Source organism: Capsicum annuum, chromosome 3, assembly GCF_002878395.1.
Source record: "Capsicum annuum cultivar UCD-10X-F1 chromosome 3, UCD10Xv1.1, whole genome shotgun sequence".
In the NCBI taxonomy this organism is placed as follows: domain Eukaryota; kingdom Viridiplantae; phylum Streptophyta; class Magnoliopsida; order Solanales; family Solanaceae; genus Capsicum; species Capsicum annuum.
Genome location: NC_061113.1, coordinates 264,473,942 through 264,497,575, shown reverse-complemented (window position 1 = coordinate 264,497,575; position 23,634 = coordinate 264,473,942). Strand labels below are relative to the sequence as shown.

The following is a 23,634-nucleotide window of genomic DNA, read 5'->3' as shown; positions in this document are numbered from 1 at the left end:
TAAACTAATTTCATTTTATAGCCATTGATTATTTTGCATGCTAGTTACTTCACATTTTTTCTCATTTTTTTTTTTTTTTAAAAGCTAGTTCATTTTATCTATTTAATTTTGCGGTTTTTTTTTATGTTTTATTTTTTTAAATTTGATGTTTCATTCTATTATAAAAAAATCGCTGCTCTTTTGTGTTTTTTCACTATTTTTATATATTTTTTTTCCAACTTTTTTTTATTTAAAAAAAAGTTATTCCTTTTTTGAAATTAATATAACTACAATTGTTGTACGTTGGAACATGCATTATGTATATTTATGAAATGATGACATTGACTATCAAAAATGCTATGTAAAATTATTATAAGAAACTTTATTTGATCAAAATAAATACATAGAATTTTGAGGAGCGGATAATGCAACTCAAACACAAAATGGAAAACCTAACTCCAACTTTTTTCAATAGTTCAACTGCAATTTTCCAAATCCAAAAATCAATCCCCAACATTATTGCAAGTCCAAAAGAGGAACTATAAATAAAACAAGTCAAACATAAAAAAGAAAATAGATATACACATTCTATACAATTTTTAACTACAATTATTATTTAGATATATATTTTATACGACTCTATATAGTTTCTACATGCATTCTAAAAATGTATCAATCGAGTATAAGAGAGTATCAATTGAGTATATGGACACTGCAAGTGTATCAACGTAGTATAAAAGTGTATTAATGCGGTATAAAAGAGTATCAATTGGATATAGGGACTGCACGTACTTGCATAAAATTTTCTTTCTCCTTTATAAAAAGTGTATCAATATAGTATAAAAGTGTATCAATATGGAATAAAAGTGTATCAATAGAGTATAGAGACTGCATGTGCCCAATTGGGCCAAAAGGATAAAAAAGGGAATTAAATTTAACCGACCGACTACATTTATCTACCTTTTCAAATTGTGTCCATTTTTTTAAAAAATGATCACCCCATGTTCTTTTCCCTCATATCAAGTAGTTAAGATGTTTTGATTTTTGAATAATCTATAAAAGTAGAAATGTAGAAGTATGTACACGTCGATCTTACTCCCATAAACTGAAAAATACAGCCAAATAAAACGACAAAGTGGATTTAGTCCTCTTTTGAGTTAAGCGGATCTAACTATTTAGATTGTTAGGCTTGGTTTACTATGAAGGTGAAAATATTAGAAAATCATATTATTTAATTTTGTTAAGATAACAGTAATTGTTTAATTTGAGTTTACTGGTGGGGCTCATTGTATGAGTATCTTTTCCTAGCTTAGAAACACAGAAAAACTAAAATTCCCAGCACGCTATCGGCCACACCTCACGTGACGGAGTCGGAATTTTATTGAAGGGTATCAAAATGTACCTCAACTGGTCCTGGTGGAGTCGGAAATTTTATTGAAGGGTATCAAAATGTTAAAAATAGACACAGAGAGAAAAAATTAAACTAAATAACGAAAGTCAACAATATTTATACATAAATCTAATTTCAACCTAGCTAAATAATAGTACAATTTTTTAATAGAGGAATGTGATCAATTGACACCCCTTAGCATAATATTGCTACACCACAGACCTCACCTAATTCAATTTTTGTTAGTATTTAGTATTTGAAGTTCATGAACTAAACTAATTCAGATTTACATCGCATAAAACTCGGGAACACCAGCTTATACTATGCTGCATATTTGATTAGGTTTGCGTATATAGTGGCAAAAGGAAACATCAAAAATCGAATTTGCTGCCATTAAAATAAAAACATACGGCATTCAAGTAACAAGATCCTGTAATATTTTTTTTTAAGTGCAGTCTGTTCTTTGTTTTTTGTTTAGGATTCTACAAAAATCCCCCTTGCTAAACTACGTACTCAGTCTGAATAACCAACCAATTGGTGAACTTATCAAATTTAACCCGTCCCTTTCTACGTGTTCGATGTCTCTGTCATATACTTGCTAGTATATATTTATGAAATAAAATTGAACGTGCTCATACGATGGCAAGTGACATTAGTTAGTAGTACTTGCTGTTCTATAATTGTAAAGCATATGCCATAAACAGTAAGTAATATCGATAGCAGACAAAACTGCAAACAAATTAGCTTTGCTTCTAGGTCCTTTTCTTACTGATCAAATCAAATAATAAAAGAAATAATTATGATGATTATATTTGATCTATAAATACTCTCTAATTAGTGTGCTGGCTTAGTGGCTTATAGCATTAGTTGGGGAGGAATCAAGAAGGGTAAAATTGAATTAATTAATTAACCAAATGGGTAATTGCTGCCAGTTGCTATTAATTGGACTACTGACACTATCAATTTTCTTGATTAAGCCATCTTCATCTTCCAAAATTATTAGGCGCTTCTCATACAATGTAAGTAATTGAAATTCTCTAGTTAATTCAAGTGTAATTAGCTAAAGGTGCAAGTGTCTAACAAGTGATTTTTGTTTTGATTTAATTAATTTTTTTCAGATAGAAAGGAAGAACGTTACGCGTTTGTGTCGTACAAAAAAACTGCTAACAGTCAATGGCAAGTATCCAGGACCTACAATTTTCGTTCATGAAGGTGATAATGTGGAGGTCAAGGTTACCAACAAGAGCCCCTGGAACACTACTATCCACTGGTAATTATTCACAAACTTGTGTGTTTTTCAGTTTCTGATCATAACGCATGTCGCATAAAAATGGAATAAAGGAAGTCTATCCGTATAATAAGTAGTTAGATAAAACTAATTATATCCAGATATTAATTTTGGTTATGCAATTGGACCTGGTATAGGCACGGGGTACGTCAGCTAAGAAGTGGTTGGGCAGATGGACCAGCATATATAACTCAATGTCCAATAGTTCCAGGAGGAACCTACACTTACAAATTCACCATTATTAACCAAAGGGGAACTTTATGGTGGCATGCTCATCTCTCCTGGCAACGCGCCACCGTCCATGGTGCTTTTATCATCTACCCTCGAATGCGGCCTTATCCATTTTCAGCCCCTGTTGAAGCTGAAATCCCCATAATCTTTGGTACTAGTAATTAATTATTGATAGAAACTCTGAGATGAATGTAAAATCATTTGTTACATGATATTGACTTTGCTTAATATGTTGATTAATAGGTGAGTGGTGGAATGGAGAAATTGAAGATATAGAAAATGACATGAAATTATATGGAAGTGGTCCTAATTCTTCTGATGCTTATACCATCAATGGCTTGCCAGGGCCCTCGTACCCTTGTTCTAATAAAGGTAAGAATATTGATTGGACCCGAACCTAACTCAAAATTGTGGTGTCTAGAGGTGATAAATGAGCGGATTAAGTCAAATTTAGACAGGTTAACATGTATCAAATTGATCAATAAATGATTCATGATATAACATGCTAATAGAGTCATAGTTAAGATTGCTTGGATCAACATGAATTCGGTTGTCATGGTCACAAAACGGGTTATAATCCAACTCGCTTAACATGATCAATATTCTCTCTTCCTTTGGTGCTGCAGATACATTCATTCAGACAATTGAGCAAGGCAAAACATACTTGCTTAGGATCATCAATGCAGCACTAAACGATGAACTCTTCTTTGCCGTGGCAAATCATACATTAACAGTAGTCGAAATTGATGCTGTTTACACAAAACCCTTTACCACAAAAGCCATAATGGTCACCCCTGGACAGACAACCAATGTATTAATCACTGCAAATCAAGTCCCTGATTCGACAGGAATGTTTGTCATGGCGGCCAGGCCTTATCTTACATCAGTCTTCCCATTTGACAATTCGACCACAGTTGGCTTCCTTAAGTACAAAATCCCAAATGCAAAAATAACCAAAACCCCTGCTAAATCGTTCACTTTACCTTCCAATTTACCCCAAATAGAAGATACCCCATTTGCCACCAAATTCGCCGAAAAACTTAGAAGCTTGGGATCACCTGAGTACCCTTGTAATGTACCTAAAGAAATAGACAAGAGAGTAATTACTACAATTAGTCTTAATCTTCAAGATTGTCCTGTTAACCAAACATGCAAAGGCTTTAAAAACAAGAAATTCTATGCATCAATGAACAATCAATCATTTATCAGGCCTTCGATTTCAATCTTGGAAAGTCACTACAGGAACTTATCCAATACCATGTTCTCCAATTTCCCTGGACGGCCTCCTCATCCTTTTAACTACACTGGGGTGGATCCATTATCCGAAAATCTGAACACTGAATTTAGTACTAGGATCTTGGTCGTGCCACATGGCACGAAACTAGAGATCGTGCTACAAGACACGAACTTTTTAAATCCAGAAAATCATCCAATTCATGTACACGGTCACAATTTTTTTATTGTGGGGAGGGGATTTGGAAATTATGATGTGGATCGCGATACGAAATATTATAATCTCATCGATCCACCTGAAAGGAACACAGTGGCTGTTCCTGTAGGAGGGTGGGCTGCAATTAGATTAACAGCAGATAATCCAGGAGTTTGGTTCATACATTGCCACTTAGAGGAACATACTTCATGGGGTCTTGCTATGGGATTGATTGTTCAAAGTGGTCAACATCCTTCTCAGTGTTTGCTTCCTCCTCCTGATGATTTTCCCACATGTTGAGTTTAAATTGCTGCTTTAGTTGCAATAGCTTTTTCAAGATTTTTGCTTTAGCCTTTAGACCAGTACTAGTATTTCTTCTATGTCCTCTTCACCTACCCTTTGTAAATTCAGAGTTCTTGATGATGGGAAAAGTTATATATTTCAGTATCTCACTTCTTCTGTTTTTGGGACAGCAAATCATCCAATTATAACTTAAAAAGCTTCCTTCTTTCCTTCTTGACATGGCATCATAGGCCGAACTAAAATTTGAAGTTCATAGGTTTGAGATTCTAATCCTTTTATAATTTATAAATACTGAATAGATTTCTTAATATAAATACAAGGCTTTGACCAGGAGTTTCACTGAACTGGTTGTTGGGTTATTAAGATGTGTGAATAGAAAATGGAAAGACACTAAAAGAATGCAATTTGAATAGACACCTTTTTACGGTAAATTATACTCTACCTTCGCCCTTGTATGTCATGTCATGTTAAAAAATTATATTTATGATAGGAAAAAATACATAAAGTAATATATTTAAATATTAAATTACAAAAAATAATCACACTTTTATCAAATAGCAACAATTTGTAAAAATATAAAATATAATTTATTATATTATGTAATTATGAAATTGTTGCTATGAAACTCATAATTAAGGGGATAAATAAGAGAGAAATGGAATATGAATAAAGAAGATAGCCCACTTGAAGCAATTGAGTGCTAAGGCCCAAGGATAGTAAAGAACACACAGATATTTCCTTTTCTGTCAATAGGATTGAAGCCCAACAAACAGCCCATATAGTTACTGTAGTTGGAGGGGACAGCATACTTGGGCCCCCTATTAAAGGTGAACAAAGGACATCAAACATCTCTAGCATGGGGTAGCATTAGACTTTACAACATCCCAATTTGAAGTCTCACTCTCAACAGTGTCATTTTATGTCAACTTCCCATCATAATTACCGCACACATATCTAGTTGGAACTTGATTGTCCAGAAAAAAACTTCTTTTATAATTATGGAAAAGTCATTATTTTCATCTTACACTACATCCAAAAAAAAATCGAAGATATACTTAAACTATTGAAATGATCTGATACACATCAAAATTATTTAAAAGTGAATTTTTTTACACCCTAACGCACATACAATCAGTCTCATGCTGAGAGGTGTTCTGCACTCGCCACAAATCATCAATATATCACTACCACGTCAGATATTATGTGAAAATTACAATAAATAAATTCCATGTCATTATTGTTGTTTCTTCCTCACTATACATCATCAAATTCAAAGTTACACCCAAATATTCTTAGCATTAAAACCTGCAACAACGTTTTTACTAGATTTTTATTTTTACCATAATTGTAGATCTTTCATGGGAGACAACTTGTTGATATTTATTTTTCTCCTTTTGTTAATAAATTATTTATTTTTGTTTCATCACTATCAAAAACATACAAATTTACTTAACAACTCCCATTTTCACTATAATAATGCTAAAAAAGTTCAAATCTTTACAAGAGAAATTTAAGATGACCCACAAAAAATCGAGATCAAAAGTCGCATATTAATTGTCTTCACAAGATCCACCACAAAAATTATGCCATCACCATTGTTATTATCAAAATTCACAACAACAATCACCATAAATTTTTGCATTCACCATCAAAATCACAACATTATCATTTTCAATCATCAAAAATAAAAACATACCCACTACTCATTTTTTCATCAATCACCAACTTCACCACTAAATAGTGAAGAATAAGCACTCAATTAGTGAGAAAAATAGATCTAACGAAGTAAAATGACTGTGATGAGAAAAATGGAGAAGAAAAAAGTATAAAATGAAAAAAAGAAGAAGAACAAGAAAGGTTGCCACTGACGGAGAGGAGGCTATGCATTTTTTTTTTCTTTTCTGTTTTGATTTTATTCCAAGAATAAGCAATGTTCATGAAAGATCTGCAACTAATACTTCCCACAATATCTATTAAATAATAAAGAGATAAAATTTCAAGTATTTAGCTTAAATTGATTTTCTTGTTTTCTAGAAGAAGAACTTTACCTTGCAACTTTTTTAAGTTTTTTATTGGTAAAAAAGTTCACATGGTTGTATTTTAAAAGAAAAAAATAAAAATCGCGCCTGATTTTTTTTTCTTTTTAGTTTATTGCCAAATCAGCTTGTAGGGTGTAAATAAATTCACTTTTAAATAGTATAAGTATGTAATAGGTCGTCTCAATAGTTTAGGTGTGACTTCGATTTTTTGGGTATAGTTTAGAATGAAAATGATGACTTTTCCCCTTATAATTACTTTGCAAAAACAAAAGACTACTTAGTAAAGAAATAATGTACCTAAACTGTTTCGTTAAATTAAATACAAAACAAAATTAAACATACGTCATTATATTAGAATATGATTGTCAGGAGTGGCTTTGCCTTGTAAAAAAATAGACGGCCGCCTTAGGCCTTCAAATTTGAGAGACCTTATTTTTTTTATAATAATATATATAGATTTTTTTAAAAAAATAGATATTATTTATAGAAAAAATAAAATTTTAATATAAAAAGAAAGAATTATTAGAAGAAGTTCATATATTTAGAGTACTATGTCTCAAGAAAGATTAAATGCATTGATTATCTTATTACTTAAAAAAGAATAATTAGAAAAAATCGATTATATAATTTTGAAAATAGAGTTCATTAAAAGAAAGTTATTTTTTCTTAAAATTGTAAGGCCTCCGTTTAATTTTTGCCTTAGGCTCCAAATATACTTGAGCCGCCCCTGATGATCGCTCCGAGACCATCCAAATATGCTTACAAAATATGGTCTCTCGCTGAATCGGTGTGAAGATGTTACAGTTTTTGACTCCCCACCTCATGTATGTGATGGATGATGTACTACAATATGTTCGCTTAGACTTTTTGTAACGAAACATTTTGCTTTATACAAAACACACTCTTAATGTAACGAGTTAATTTTACTTTTGTGGTAGCAAATAAAACATTCCATTTGACCGTTAGAGCCAATTTTTAAAAGCTCACATGTACTATTTTATGTTCCTATTTTGAAGCACAGGAACATTAATTACGTCTACTTATGACAAGAATTTATGCTCCTTAATTAGGACACGCTTGGGAGCATGACTTCTGACTTATACATTTACAGATCAGATATGAGATCTCAACAATGTCTCAATACCTTACAGTTACATGCGCAATTACGTGAAAACATTGAATTGGGTGGGTCGACCATATTATGGCCCATGACACTTTCTTTTTTGGTCCCACCCGATGTACGGCATCGATATTATAGTGTCGACTAATTCAGATCACACATTAGAGAATCCATTTTAGGGGCGACAACATTTTCTCTATACACAAATTCAAACTCGAAATCTCTAATTAAAAATGAAATTGTCCCACTAATGCACCGCAATCTACGACACTTTTGACTCTTCTTTCAAAAAGAAACGAGTACTTTGCAGAAAAGCTCTGACATTTCATCTTTTTTGTTCTTTAGCAGCTTTGTACAGTAAGGACCTGCACACCACACCCAAGGGCGCCTCCATGCGCACTATTTTACCTTTTTAGTATTTTCATTGACAATTAAGCATTCTAGTTTTGATAAAGTGTATTTAGATGATCATATAAGATACGTTCCAGCTAATTTATGTGCTACATCACCATCGAGTATTCAAGTTGAGGTGTCTAGATGTACATTCTCAGAATTTAAGTATTTAGTCGGTAGTTGAGGTCTATGAAGTCAATGTATATATTATGCCTAGCGAATTTATTATTTAGAAAAGATTGAATATAGTAAATACGAGAAAAATAGTTAAAAGTATAGACAAATTATTAACTTGACACTTTGAGCTGCAAAGAAGAAAAAGAAATGTGGTTCGCCCTTTGTAAGAGGCAATTGGTAGTACTGATATGAAAATTTCTTTTGTCATATGAAGCTGACATCCAACATTTCAAGTATACACTTTTGGATGAAAGATTCAAGTACTCGTACAGAAAATGAAACCAAAAATCATCTAATATAGATCTGTGTAGTACATTTTTCTAAACTCTTCCACATAAGTAAGTATCACACATGTACAAGTATAGCAAGGTAACTGAAGCGTCCATATCGTATAGCGCCTATATAGCTGTTTGTTGTTGCTGAATGACCAGGACAGAAGCCCTTGTGTTAAGATCCCTCGAGGCAAGCATATCACCAATGACTCCTAATTCTGGGATTTCACTCCATTCTTCAAGTCCTGCTGTTAGGGGAGAATGTGTATTGTTTCGTTGCCCTGTTATTATAAGGTCATAATCATCAACTAATGAACGAACTAACAATGTTGTTTCTGTTGCTTCATTCACGTGATGTTCAATATAATTCACATTTTCCCAACCACTTCGACTATGTTTCCAATCACCTACAACATCCAAATCAATTACTCGATCCACATCAGAACTCATATCTTGCTTGGAAATTAACTGTATCACTGTGAGGCTAATGATCCCACTAATGGCCATTCGTTTAGCAAACGCCAATGCTTCTTGGTCGTCATTTCCTCCAAAATATAATATAGCGACAGAATATATATTCGGTGATGCACGAACAGATGTAGAACGTCGCAACTGGCCGCGATCAACTAGGATTCCGACAGAACAAGGAGCCCTTTCAAGAACACTGCAGTTCAAAGCTCTCAAACCATGGTCTTCAACTTCTACTGATCCATCCACGGCCCATTTTCGATGGAAGGGCAATATAATGATGGATGCAAGGACATCAAGGGCAAGAGTACATATATCCTCATGCATTAGATTGCGTGGAGAGATAGCTGTAAAAGCTTGAATGGTCACGGCTCCATAGTTGTTCCGTTCATACCCCTGGAAAGCGAGAATGACATTTTCTGAATAAGATACATCAGAAATGGCCTTTGTCTGAACTTGGTGAGAGATGAAAACAGAAGATGCTCGACCCCGTAGTTCTATGAGGTGGAGAACATTGGCAACTATAGGGAAATCCCTAGTGGGATTAGAATTCTCCAGGAGTTTAAGTATAGCAGCAGTGTTATCCTGATTGTGGATGCAAAAAAGTATGGGCAACTTGTTGTTGGAATTCATTAAGTTTCTTCTTTGATATCCAGCATATTTCCTAGATGGATCATAAAGCCATTTCACCATGATTTGCACAAATATTGAAGAAATGGCTGTTGTTATAACCATAAAAGCAAAACTAGCCTGATTGATAACCTGCAAAAGATAGCTAGCCTCAAACGTTAAAAATTTTTGAACCCATTAATTAAGTCGCTTCGGCCAGGAATTTACTTACCTTATTATCTCTTAGAAAGCTGTAGGTAGCCAAGTCAACAACACCTCTCGTAGACATGATGAGGCTGATTGCTGCGGCATCATTTAATGGCATTTTGCAATATAGCATGGGAAGTAAACATGCTAGAATTTTTGATAAACTGGCGACACACAATAGGACAATATTTGCAAATGTATAAGAAGAAGACGGATTTATGGCAGAGAGATTTGTTCTTAACGACATTAGACTTACAAAAATAGGCAACAGAAAGCTTGAGGCGAATGGATCTAGTTTATCTACTAGAGTAGATCCTAAAGGCGGTCCCTCAGGGACGGCCAAGCCAAAGATTATAGGCCCTAAAAGAACAGTTTGTTCAAACCAGTCAGAGAAAACACCAGAAAGTAAAACAGCAAGAACAATTAGCAAAATATAAAGGTCTTTAACAGGCCTCCCTTCAGGGGTCCTTTTGACTACCCATATCATGAGTGGCCTAAAGACAAAAATAACCACAATAATGAAAACAGTTAAAAGCATTGCATCCTTGAATGCTCTTTCCAGTGTATACATGGCACTGGTAACAACCAGAGCGCTAATTGCATTGATCGTGACGCCAAGTAAGTCACTAATAAGTGCTGAAGAAAGTGCTAATCGGCCAAGTTCTGAATTAAGTAGTCCGAGATCCTTAAGAAGGAAAGAGATGACAGGAAAGGAGGTCTTAGCAATAGATATCACTTCAAGTGGAGTAGATAGTGGTGAGGCACCTTCTTGATAGAATGAGCTTGATAATGCATATATGGTTATCATACCCGTTACCAAAGGAACCATGTGATTAAGAACACCAATTACTAGTGCCCTTCTTCCTATTTTCCTTGTCATGCTAGTGTCCATTTTCACACCACTTAGAAACAGAAAAAGCAGAAAACCAAAAGTTGAGAGTGCACCCAAAATTGATTGACTTGGAAGAGGAAACAAGGTTTCTTGATAACTCTTATAACGCCCAAGAAAAGTTGATCCAAGGATTAGGCCGGCCTATAATAAACACAAAACAAATATATAATAGAATTAAGTTTTTGATCCAGAAGTCATAGATTGAAACCTCACCGCCAACCAAAATGCAAACGTAATATAATTAAATTAAATTTTCTCTAATAGTTTAGATATACCACATTTATTCCTAGTTGGAGAGCGGAACATTTACACATTGGATTAGAATCAAAACCTACATCATCATCATCATGATATTAGCCAAGTCTCTTTCAAGAGAATTGACATACTAATGAATTAAAAACATGAAATATAAAATAAAAGAAGATAAAATTATTAAATATAAGAAACGTAGATGAGGAAAAAGAGAACATACAAAGATTTCAGAGGCGAGCTTGGGAAATCCTAGGTGTTTGAGAGGGAAATGGAAAAGTTGGGTGACAATATACATAATGAGTATTTGAGATTCAATTGTTGGGACTGAATAAATCCATGGAGTAGACCTTTTTCCAAAAATTCCAATTGAAAATCCTCTTGGAGGAAATGTTACACATTGAAGAACCTTATGCGTAGAGATGGATTCTGTGCTATTGCTCATTTTTTCTAATAAATTAATTGTATATACATATACCTCACCACCTCCACCCCGACCTTGAGAAGAAATTAAAAGGGTTTTGTTTTCTTCTCTTAGCTTTTTGTTTGATGACAAGTTTGCAGAATTTTAAAGAAAGTGAACGTCAATTTGCAGATCGATTTTATCGGATGTTTTCATTTTTCTTCTTTTTATATTTTAAAAATGGTAATGATGTTTCTATCATACCAATAATTTGGTTGTGTGATATGTTTTTCACTGGAGAAAAACTTTAACCAATCTCTAAAAACTAACACAAAACAATACCATGAAAATGAATTCAGTCAATGAGCCTCTACTCCAAGGCTAGCCCCACCTAGGAACATTTTGGAGGCAAAAAAGGTTACTCCTCCGTTTAAAAACGAATGACCTACTTTAACTTGACACAAAATTTAAAAAAATAAGAAACTTTTAATCTTGTGGCCTTAAATTAAATCTGTGTCAAATGTACCAAACTGTTCTTTAATCTTGTGGTCCTAAACATGTCATGTGGAAAGTTGAAATTAAAATATTACTAAAAAAAAAAGGAATCATTTTTTTTTAAACGAATTAAAAAAGAAAGTAGTTATTTTTTAAAAACGGAGGGAGTAGTATATTCTGAAAAATCGAAGTAAACTATAAAAAATAAAAAGTAAAAGACCAATAGTACACCAAAATACAAAGTACTTCAGCGGAAGAAGCTAAAGCTTCAAAAATTCACTTTCAGTGTAATACTCTTGTTTATTTTTAACAACATAAGGTGTCCAATAGGTTGAATTATTTATTAAGGCGTTTAAATGATTTTTTCTGACAAGTTTAAGGACTATATATATATATTCTCTATTTGATGTAATAGAATATTTATATGGCTGAAGCTCTACTTCTGTGCCATGACTTACTAGAATATCCATTTTTTGGGTGGATGTGGAGAAGAAGTGGTGTTCATCATTGACTATCAACTATGTATATAGTTTTGGTTAAGATTAATTTAAAGAGGGTCAAAGTATAGTGTACAAAGTCATAAGCAATGATTTGAGTGTGTTAATTTAGAGCCTTGAGCTTAGTTTAATTTATATTTGTCCGTGCTAATTAAAATATTACAATGAAGGCATATACTAATTCTTAATGGTGACCTGATACAAAGAACAACTATTCTTTACACCAGAATTAGTGCAATAATAATAAAATAAGAAAAGAGCAAGCTTAGAGAAAGAGAACAAAGGCAATAAAGACAACAGCAGAAACAACATAATATTTAGTTAATCAAAGCGAATCTAGTTCCTTTATAGTAAAATACTATAAAGTCCAGACAACTTTTTAACACAATGCCCAATTTATACCTTTCGAGTCTTCACACCAATCACAGTTTCCATTATTCAATTAATACTCAGTTTATTATTACTTCTACTTTCATTTGCTAAATTAAGATTAGGTTTTGAGTCTCCCCATATCTGCCATTTCACCATTAAGATATCTTGAAAATAAATTGTATTTATGAATATAACATTTACCTAGTGTGATGTATGAAATATATGACAAAGTACTCAAAGTGTTTTATTTTCTTGCATAATTGTAAAATGTACGATAAGTATAATATCCCGTGACCGAGCATGATCAATTCATTAATTCATTTAGCTCTTTCTCTTGTACAGCCTTTTCCCATTGATTGCTTGTCAACAATTTGCCATACATATATACAAATAATGGACCCCTATTTATATCAAAGTTGATAATACCTGACTAGAAATACTGTATATATCATATTAATAATTAACAAGGATTTTCCTGAAGACTTATTTTCTTGTCTGTTGATATAAGTTGGGGCTGTGACAGCTCATATATTATTCTAAAAATCATTAATGAGGAGACGTTCACTGTTATTCTTCATGAAAAACTTTAAATCACTATATAATATATGCGACACACACATATAGAGAGAGAGAGATTTATCAATTTTTTTAACCTTTCAAGAGGTTAATGTAAAGCGGAATGTATAAGAATCACATAAAATATGATGTATTAATAATGTTTGTATTAATAAAGCATACAAGTATTAATTATTGCATTAGTTATCCTGAGATTATTTCTTATGCAATGCTTGGTTTGGTGCGTTAAAAATAACTTTCATTATATATTTTTGATTAAAATAATTATTTATAAAAATATCCTTCTAAAATATAATAAAAATGACATGAAAAGGTTGTTGAGGGATTATTGTGTCTTTACACTCATGCTAATGCATGCGTTGAAGTCCATTGTCTTGCTAATACCGAGGGTTTTTCATATATTAGTTATGCATAGTATAATACACAACACAACAGAGTTTATAACTAATGTTTGTATTAGTGGTACATAGAGGTTTTTCTAGTGCATCCTATCAAAAAGACTTTTAATCGCAGTAGGACACGATGCAGTCCTGGACATGTTGTGTATGTATTTATTGATTCGGTAAAAATATTGAACGCGAGTAAAAATTTAGTCGGCTAAGTTATTTATTGTGATACGTGAGTGAGGAGGATGAAACAGAAGAATAATAGTATTGAAAATGACAAGTAATTAAAATGGGATAATTAAAGGAATATGGATTTGCAGATGAAGTGGGGATGTTGACAAAAGAGCTTCATGCCTCACGAGAAACTCCATTTGTTTCATTAGCAAGGACCATGTGATCTGTTTATCCTTCCAACTCATGTCTTTTTTTCACATTTATTTAAGGCCATATTTTTATTATACTACTATTTTTCAAATAGATATAGTATGAGATTAATAAAAATGTGATAAATTTATAATTGATGGGAAGCATTGGTCTAGTATATCACAATAATTAAATACAAAAAGAAAAGAAAAGAAAATAATTTTTTTCTTGACTGAAGCGTAGATATTTCGCGCATAATCTACACCGATCCAGCAGTATATCTCTTGGCTAGTCCCCTCCAGATAACAACAGCCCATCAACGATGTACATCTCAAGCAACTCCAGATTAATTAAAGAGTCCAAAACACCACTACAACACCTCCTTTCAACATATAACACTCTCTTTTTTTATAGTGAATGACATAGAATATTTTATTTGTCTCAACTCTCTCTTTCACTACTATATACTACAATATTATTCCACATATATTTGGTATTCTCTTCTTAAAACACAAAGGAAGAAACATCACTATTTACAACTGTAGAAATCTTTCATGTAATGAATAGGAAGTAGTGAGACAGTAATATGAATAGATGAATAGATTGAATATTCCATGAGTTACGTGGAACTAATGGTCATGGAGTTACAAGAACTAATGATCATGAGAGTTACAAGAACTAATGATCATCTTTTTTCACAATTTATACTCATTAATATTTTTATTTAATAATAAAATGAACCAACGAAAGATAATGTAAACTAGACATAATTTTAAGCATGAAACTGGTAAAAACGTAACACTATTTTCCATCATCATTATACAGAATCGTAAGTTTGTTCTCATGCCGTTGTATAAGGATTAGAAAGTAGTACTCTCCTCGTAATCATGATTACCAATTGGGTCAAAATCTGGTAACTAATTATGAGATCAACCCATGCACCACTAATAATGCTTTTCGAGTAAACATTGTTATCTTCCGACATAAAACAAAAAGGCGTAATTAATTAGTAACATATAGTACTATATTGTACTATGCATGTACTTATGTGACGAAATTCATTAATTATAATCCCTTAATACATTAAGGAGTTACTTAAAATGCTTTACAAGTTTCAAGTGAAATGAACTTGACTGTAACTAAATATAAAAGCAACTTAAATATCTGTATATGTATTAAAAAATTATTACATATTTATAATTATTTAATCGAAAACTCAACTATATCCACTTGAAGTTATTATGAAAGTCTATAAACTTCAAATTTTAAATTCGTATCTCAAATTAAAAAAGAATTTAACTTTATATTCCTTCCTCGTTATCTTTGAAAAAGAGATATTATACAGTATACGGTAATGCCGGTATCTGCATTATATTCAAATTCAAGAGACGGGCAACATGCTACGATTCTTGGCATGTCCAAGAATTATTTGTAAATCATGACAAAAATATATATTTGACATATATAAATTCTACTAGTATATATATATATATTTTGTAAGACACTATATATCATCATTATTCTATGGATCTAGTCCTCAAGAAAGTATATCAAACAAACTTTATCCAACCACCCATACCCCCCTCACCATTACCGCACAGCCCAAAAACCTCCTCCTCAGCTCCTTTTTTTTCTTCAATTCTATCATTATTAGATTAGTCACCTAGGATGGAGTTAGGAGTTGATGTACAGTTTCAACACAACTTAATATCAAGAAATTTATTAAATATATATAAAAATTAAATTTAAAATTCACTTAACAACGCCCGATATTATTGTGCTGTAATAAACTTCAACCGACGTGGAAATAACTTTTTTTAAAAATACAGAATAAAATTGTGTATAATATATAATTGTGATTCAATTCTTTTCCGAATTCAGGACATAGCGAGAATTTAATTTCTATTTGGTCATGAGAATTTTTTTTTTTTCAAAACTTGATGTTTGGTCATCATTAAAACTCTAAATACAACTCAAAAGTTGTATTTGTAAGGTGAAAACAAGTCTTAACCTGTTTTCACATTTTGTTACTCATCACTTCTCTCACTAAAATTTAAAATCAACGTTAATTATGTTCACGTCCAACTCCAACTTTAATTTTTTTTTTTATAATTTTCATGGTTGGATGCCAACTTAGTATGGCAAGCTATTTTTCTTAAAACTTAAATTATATTTTCGATAAATGAGATAGAAATGTTATTTTCGATGTATCCATTAAAGAAAATAAAATTAAGTCAATCCATAATCAATGGCCTCTCAATAAAGCCACCAAACTTCCACTTTTTTTTCTCCCTCATTTGTTTTTCCCTACACCAAAAAAGCACTGAACTTACCATTTCCCTCATTCTCCAAGCAATGGCTTTCCACGTTTTCTTCTTCTTCACTCTACTTTTCATGGCTTATAACCCACCCGAACTACTCGCCATTCCGGTTTTACCCGAACCCGACCCGGAAGAACTCCATTCCCAAACTTTCCTCCCTTCCCCTGCACCTCCGGCGACAATTCCCGCTTTCCCGGAGCAGTCAAACGTCGCCGGTTGTCCATTGGATCTACCGGAAGAACTCTTCCACAGCGTAAAATCAGCTTGTGGGTCCCACAGTTATTCGGGTCAAGTACACCAGACCCGTTGTTGCCCCGTTTTAGCAGCTTGGCTCTACTCAGCTTACTCTAGAACTGCGTTACACAGAGCCGTCAGCAAACTCCCACAGTGGACTACTACTACTTCCGTTGATATGCCGGTGCTTCCTGATGATTCGGAGACGTGTGTGGATTCGCTGGAAAAGGCGTTGGGTAACAGAGGGATTGAGTTGGTGAAGCCGAATGGGACGTGTGATGTTGTTTATTGTTATTGTGGAATTAGGCTTCATCCACTTAGTTGTCCAGAAGCATTTTCTGTGGATTCAGAAGGGAAATTGGTTGGTGATAAAAGTGTGAAGAAACTGGAAAGAGATTGTTTGAGTAGTAATGGGTATACTGGTCTTGCTGGTTGTTCAAAGTGCTTGAACAGTCTTTATCTGGTAAGCTTAATTACTTCTTTTTTCCTAATGGAATTCTTAATGTGGGTTAGAATTGTGAAATATAGAGTGAAAATGTAGAGAGATTGGGAAAGTTATCTGCTTTTCTTTTTCAAAGTTTACATTAGGGGAACAATGTTGTAGATAGATAAAGAAGATAAGAGGAAGTATGAATTTTGGAGGGTTTGGTTTCTTATGCTCCATTAGAGAATGACCAGATAGTAATCACCATGCTTGTAAGTTGTAACTAGAGGTCTCGGGTTCCTGATTCGACCTTTGGAATGGAAAAATCCAGTTGGGGGTTCTGCCCAGCAAATGGCGAATCCATTTAATCGGGCTCCAAAATGGGTAACAGCCGCTTCCATCTCCACTAATTCTAATGAAGATAAAACATCGCACCTTTAAAGTATGACCACATAGTAGTGGTGGACGGGGAAGAAAGAAATGAACGAATGTTTTTTTGGGAAATTCATTTTCCAAAAGTTTGTTCAAAAAGCCTTTCTTTTTTGTTCAGCCACCTTTCTATATGCTTGTCTCTGTAATTTTGGAGTAATGTTTGGCCGTTGCAAAGGCTTAATGCTGCCTAACAGCAATGGCACGTTAGTTTTCAGAGTTCGATGAACATTGTTTTGTAGCAGATGGGGTACAAAAGAAGTCAAATTCTTTAGCTTTAGTGTATATGGTGTCATCTACTCATCTTCTTCTATTGCCAATAAGTCTTTCTTTGTATAATAGAAAAATTTCTCCGTAAATAGATAGTCCTTGAGACGGTGACGACCCTCATTTAAGAAGAAAAGCTATAGGAAATCCTGTTTAGTTGCAACCACAATATTTGAGGGCCAAGGATAAGTAGCATGCATATCAGAAAGTAGATTATCAACCAGTTTGTCTGGGTAAGTCATAATCAACTGGCGTGGAATAAGGTATTGATTCACACAGCTGGAAATCTGAGAGTATGTGCAATGATTGTTTTACTGTGGTCTACTTGTCTGATATTCTTCTCTAAGTCGATTACTTAGAGCTGGATTCCACTATTATAGAGGAGCCTCCGGCGGGGGTTACTCAAATCTCATGACATCACCTCTAAGTCGGGTGTCCGTTGTCAGCTACATTTCCTTTATTTTGAGCTGTTTTATGTGAAATTACTTTTCATCATTGTCTCTTGTAGATTTCTTTAGCCTTGGATGGTGATAATTTATACTTTGGCAAACTGGAGCAAGCTCATAAAAATATAGCGTTGTGTTTGCATTTTACAAGAATTGATCTGTTTGTTACCTAAAAGAACTTTGAATTTTGCGGGTGACTAAAAACATGATGTATAAGATGCTAACTAGTCTCAGATTTATCAGCAGCTGGTTATCTTTAATTCTCTAATGCATGGTGATACATTGCAGCTTAGTGAGGGGAGAGTCGGAAACAAGAGCAGGTCAGATGATAGGACTAAGAAAATGCGCAGCCGGGATTGCCAATTGATGGGCCTAACATGGCTTCTCAACAAAAATAGATCTGGTTATATTCACACAGTTTCTTCTGTTTTGAGGGCTCTAATGTTGACCGAAGGCAGTTCAGATCCTCAATCATGCACACTTAACAGTGATGGCATGCCACTTGCAGTAGACTCCTCAGAGATCAACGATGAATCTTCTGCATTTGCCATTCAGAGATCACTTTATCCGTATCTCCTACCTTTAGTTTTATTGTACATAAACTCTGTGGCATTGCTCTTCACATAGTGGTTAATCTCCAGCGCTTCATCCTTGTACTAAAAAATGTAGAACTTGTTCAAATGCCACGTAGGGCTAATTCAGTCAGTCCTCTGTATTCGTTCATTCAGATTAGTGAAATTGTAATTTTTGTGGTTGTGTAACGACTGTTCAGCAGATGAATGAAGCTATGGCTGTTCATTGAAATGCTACTGTCAAGTTGAAATACCACAATACTTGCACTGTAATATATCATCGCCCAATTAACAGTTTGCACAAGCTTACCCAAAGCACTATTCCATTTCAGCAACCATGCCTAAACAACAACAACAATATTCCCACAAAATGAGGTATGGGGAGGGTAAAGTGTGCGCAATTTATGCTCCACAATCTGAAGTATTGGCATTCAAATGAATACTCTGTAAATTCTGCTTCAATAATTACATTAGTAACTTGAAGTGCTAACTTGCTATGCTTTGAAGTTCTATTTCAATTTTAACTAAATCTTCAATATGCCCTTAAACAGAGCACAAGGAAGTAGTAGTTGAATCAATTTTAGCACGGAAAATTTATGATTTTAAGCAATTTAAGATAAAAAATGAAATAGCATTAAATTGTTTTTACAAATATTTCTTAAGAGTAGAAACAGGACTTTCATAGTAGTCTCAAACTATAAACGGAGATACTTAACCCGTTCATTCAACCGCTAGGCCACACCCTTGATACTTAACCCGTTCATTCAACCGCTAGGCCACACCCTTGATGCATAACTAGGACTTGCATTATTGTCCCCGTTAAAATCGAACTATAGATGGACGAATTTCAGTATCTTTTTTGTGAAAGGAGTTAAATGGGGATCGTAACGTTCAGTTTAACGAGGGAATAATTGCTAAATTTGGGTATATTATTTGTATGAGGGTTCTGGGGAAACCACCAAAAGCAAGACAAAAGAAAACAGTAGAAGAAAAGAAAGTAACCTAGATACATGCATCATGTAAAACATGGAGAGACTCCATTAAATATTCACTTTCATTGTCTTTTAATCTGTAACGGATGGCAGATTTTCCTCCTAGTAACTACACGTGTCGACATTTTACAAGAAACGCATATGAATTCTAGTTTAATACATCGACACGTGTTTCCTTGTCTTTCTACTGCCCTATGCATGTGATGAACGTAGGTGACTAAAATCCCTAATTACTGTCTTTTTCCTCATTTCATCTAATATATAAACCCCAATTTTCCATACATAACAAGCATTCCCATCTAAGCAATATAGAATATAATGGCTGCTAAAATTGATCCACTGGTTGTTGGTAGAGTTATCGGTGATGTTGTAGACATGTTTGTGCCTAGTGTCACTATGTCTGTTCACTATGCCAACAAACATGTCACTAATGGTTGTGATATCAAACCCTCTATTGCTACTGAACCTCCTAAAATAACACTAGGTGGCAACGCTAACGATTTTTACACACTGGTAATTCGTTATTGCTTCATTATTATGTTACATTCCATATATAGATATATGTACAATCACTTTAAAAAGAATTACTTATAAATTACCTGTCGATCTATGTAAGTTAAACCCTAATGCATGCATGGTGTATACAACTATACATATATGTCATGATTTAGAATATGGTTTAAATTCTAATGCATGCATGGTGTATATATAGGTCATGACGGACCCGGATGCTCCAAGTCCAAGTGAACCAAGCATGAGAGAGTGGGTGCATTGGTCAGTATTTATTGATACTAAGCAAATTAAAACATCTGGTCATCCATTTTTTTAATTTACTTTTTGTTTACTGTATTAGTTAGTCACCTTACTCAAGGATAAGGTTAGTAAAGTTTTGATTTTATGCACCCAAAATATTGAGGTTGAAAAAAATTTAATATTAATTTTATCATTTTAATTTTACTTCAAATAATATTAAAGATGGTAAAATATAAAAAGTATAAAATTTAAATTAAATAAAAGGAAGAAGACTTATCTACTTTTAATTAAAAATATTTTAGAACTTTTTATTAAACTTTCATATTAATAAATAAAATTTTCACAATAATAATCAAGGCAATGCATTGCTAACAAATTACTAACATCGTATTAATTAAAATTAATTATTATTTTTATAAATAATAACATTACTATGTGAAGTTGAATGCTTAATGACTTTTAAGAATACTGCACAAAAAAAAAAAAGTAGTACATAAGAATCAAAAAATAACTCTGAATTATTAATAATATTTTTATTATATGCATATATTCAAGATCTCATATTAAAATTTAGATTTTTATCGAGTCAACCTTTCTATTACTTATTAGTTTTCTTTTGTATACATGTATAATTGTTTATTTCGACTTCGCTTCAGGATTGTGACAGACATCCCTGGAGGCAGCAACGTTGCTCGAGGTAAAGGTCTTTAGTTTTTAATTTAATTATGAGAGTTTAAATTTCATACAAACATAAATCTTACAAATTATCAACAGTCTTTCGAGAAATCCCTTAGTACATAAAGATGAAAAAAATAAAAACAAAAATATGTAAAGAACAAATTTATTTGTCCTTTTTTTTCTTGTTTCCATTCTATTTTTTCTTTCACACTTGTCATGATCAATTTGATAGAATCGTACTGTTGTCGATGCCGATGCTGCTTGCCGATGAAATATATTAAGGAGTAGTAGATATCTGATTTTCACGAGAAACCATAGACAGTTCACGAGCACCATCGAACACTTATAAGAGCTACTTGAAATATTATAGTATTTATTTAGGTTAAAATTTTCTGCACAATTATCTTATTCAAAAGCTGTTCAATATCACAGTATTTATCTAGGTTAAAATTTTCTGCACAATCATCTTATTCAAAAGATGTTTAATACTCCTTTACTGAAACTTCTTCATTGAAATATTACAGTATGTAGGTTAAAATTTTCTGCACATTCATCTTTGATACAATCGTAGTACTGCTGGCGATGCCGATGCTGCTTGCCGGAGCAGTAGATATCTGATTTTATGGGAAACCACGTGCACCATGGAACACTTATAAGAGCCCTTATCAATCGCATTGAAATATTCAGTATTTATCTAGGTTAAAATATTCAGTAATCCACTTATTTTCAAAGTTTGTCTACATTTTTATATCGTGAATTAATCAGTAAAGTTTTTGAGTATGTGCTCTAGTTTGACTGTCTATAGCACTTATACCTACGACAACAGTAAATCAGCCTTGCCATATCTACACCAATATGAACATATCTTCACCAATATGAAATAGGGTATCAATAAATAGCACTCATACCTACGACGCCTTGCCATATCTCTACCAATATGAAATATGAAATATGAAATATGAGATAGGGTATCAATAAATTGCAGGGAAAGACATACTGGGATATGTTGGGCCACGTCCACCAGTTGGAATACACAGGTACATACTGGTGTTGTTTCGACAGAAAGCGCCAATGTCAGGAATGTTGCAGCCACCAGTAGCAAGGTCTCATTTTTGCACTAGGATGTTTGCACAGCATCTTGATCTCGGTGTTCCCGTTGCCACTGTTTATTTCAATGCCCACAAGGAACCAGCAAATCGTAAGCGTTGAGAGTGATGACGAAGAGGACAAGCAGTATATATAATATGTGAATATCGTTAATTAAAGCTATCAGTGAATGTTAATGTGTGTTTAGTGTTTGTCACTTATTATTATTAGTCAATTACTTTTAAGTCTGAAAAATAAGCGTGTGATATTAAGTGTAATTTATGTTTGCTACTCCAATGTATTATTGTATGTAACTATATATGTACTTTCATTATATTGTATTTTTTTTTACCTGTCTCTATTCTAAATTGTCCACATACCATTGCATCTTTCTTTCACGAGTTTGAATTCTACGACTTTTTTTACATTATGATCATTTACTCATCGTATTGATGCGGAGTAGTTGAAATTGGAAGCGGGAGTCTTGTGTGATAAGAATGTGCTTTCGAAGTTTAAAGGTAAGTTTTACATAGAAGTAGTCCGATCGGTTCCCACATCCAAAAATTGAAGGTGACTGAAATAAAGATGTTGCGAAGGTGGTTGAAATAAAGATGTTGCAATGGATGTGTGGCCTTACCAGAAAACATAGGGTGAGTAATGAGATCATTCAAGAAAAGGTGGGAGTAGTTTTGACAAGTTGAGATAAGTAAGGTTACGTTGGTCCGTACATGTGATGAGGAGGGGTTCGGATGATCTAGTATGGAGGTGTGAGACACTTGCTATGGATGGTTTCAGGCGGGGTGGAGATAGATCGAAGAAATATTGGAGGGCATGATATGGAGCAGTTACAACTTACGAAGGACATGACCCTTGATAGGAATGTGTGGAGAACATAGATTAGGGTTAAGGGTAGGAGTTTGTCGATAACAGTAGGGGAGAGTACTTTATTTGTGTCTAGAGTTTCTTGTTCGTGATGTTTGAGTGATGTCTATGATTTCAAATAGATAACAGCTCATCAACGATGTACAACTCAAACAACTCCGGATTAGTTGAAGAGTCCAAAGCTCCACCACAAGAACACCTTCCTTCAACATATATTCTCTTTGTATAGTGAATATAGTTAAAGATTTAGAATATTTTCTTTGTCTCAACTCTTTCTTTCACTAATATAATTACTCTCTTTTGTATTGTGAATATAGTTGTAGACTTAGAATATTTTCTTTGTCTCAACTCTCTCTTTCACTACTACACACTATAATCTTTTTCACACTTATCATATTTCCTTGTACATTCA

General features: G+C 33.4%; 4 protein-coding genes across 5 annotated transcripts; 3 read left to right on the top strand and 1 right to left on the bottom strand.

Moving 5' to 3' along the window:
- Positions 1-2,283: 2,283 nt before the first annotated feature.
- LOC107864788 (laccase-1) lies at positions 2,284-4,763 on the top strand. Its single transcript, XM_016711213.2, has 5 exons — positions 2,284-2,388; positions 2,488-2,639; positions 2,795-3,039; positions 3,132-3,260; positions 3,515-4,763. The coding sequence occupies exons 1-5, from the start codon at positions 2,284-2,286 to the stop codon at positions 4,615-4,617; spliced, it is 1,734 nt and encodes a 577-aa protein (XP_016566699.1). The 3' UTR covers positions 4,618-4,763.
- Positions 4,764-8,487: 3,724 nt separating this feature from the next.
- On the bottom strand, positions 8,488-11,789 carry LOC107862206 (cation/H(+) antiporter 4). Of its 2 annotated transcripts, XM_016707696.2 has the most exons (4): positions 11,270-11,407; positions 11,073-11,128; positions 9,931-10,938; positions 8,488-9,851 (listed from the first exon to the last, which is right to left on the bottom strand). In XM_016707696.2, exons 2-4 carry the CDS (start codon positions 11,109-11,111, stop codon positions 8,748-8,750), a joined length of 2,151 nt encoding a protein of 716 aa, XP_016563182.1. In that variant the 5' UTR covers positions 11,112-11,128; positions 11,270-11,407; the 3' UTR covers positions 8,488-8,747. The 2 variants fall into 2 exon arrangements, with proteins under 2 accessions (XP_016563182.1, XP_016563181.1); XM_016707695.2 differs by lacking the exon at positions 11,073-11,128 and having other exon boundaries at positions 11,270-11,789.
- Positions 11,790-16,227: 4,438 nt separating this feature from the next.
- Positions 16,228-19,063, top strand: LOC107862205 (uncharacterized GPI-anchored protein At4g28100). Its single transcript, XM_016707694.2, has 2 exons — positions 16,228-17,156; positions 18,548-19,063. Exons 1-2 carry the CDS (start codon positions 16,332-16,334, stop codon positions 18,884-18,886), a joined length of 1,164 nt encoding a protein of 387 aa, XP_016563180.2. The 5' UTR covers positions 16,228-16,331; the 3' UTR covers positions 18,887-19,063.
- Positions 19,064-20,105: 1,042 nt separating this feature from the next.
- On the top strand, positions 20,106-22,727 carry LOC107865889 (protein MOTHER of FT and TFL1). The gene is made up of 4 exons (XM_016712082.2): positions 20,106-20,336; positions 20,536-20,597; positions 21,233-21,273; positions 22,240-22,727. Exons 1-4 carry the CDS (start codon positions 20,142-20,144, stop codon positions 22,461-22,463), a joined length of 522 nt encoding a protein of 173 aa, XP_016567568.1. The 5' UTR covers positions 20,106-20,141; the 3' UTR covers positions 22,464-22,727.
- The last annotated feature ends 907 nt before the right edge of the window (positions 22,728-23,634 follow it).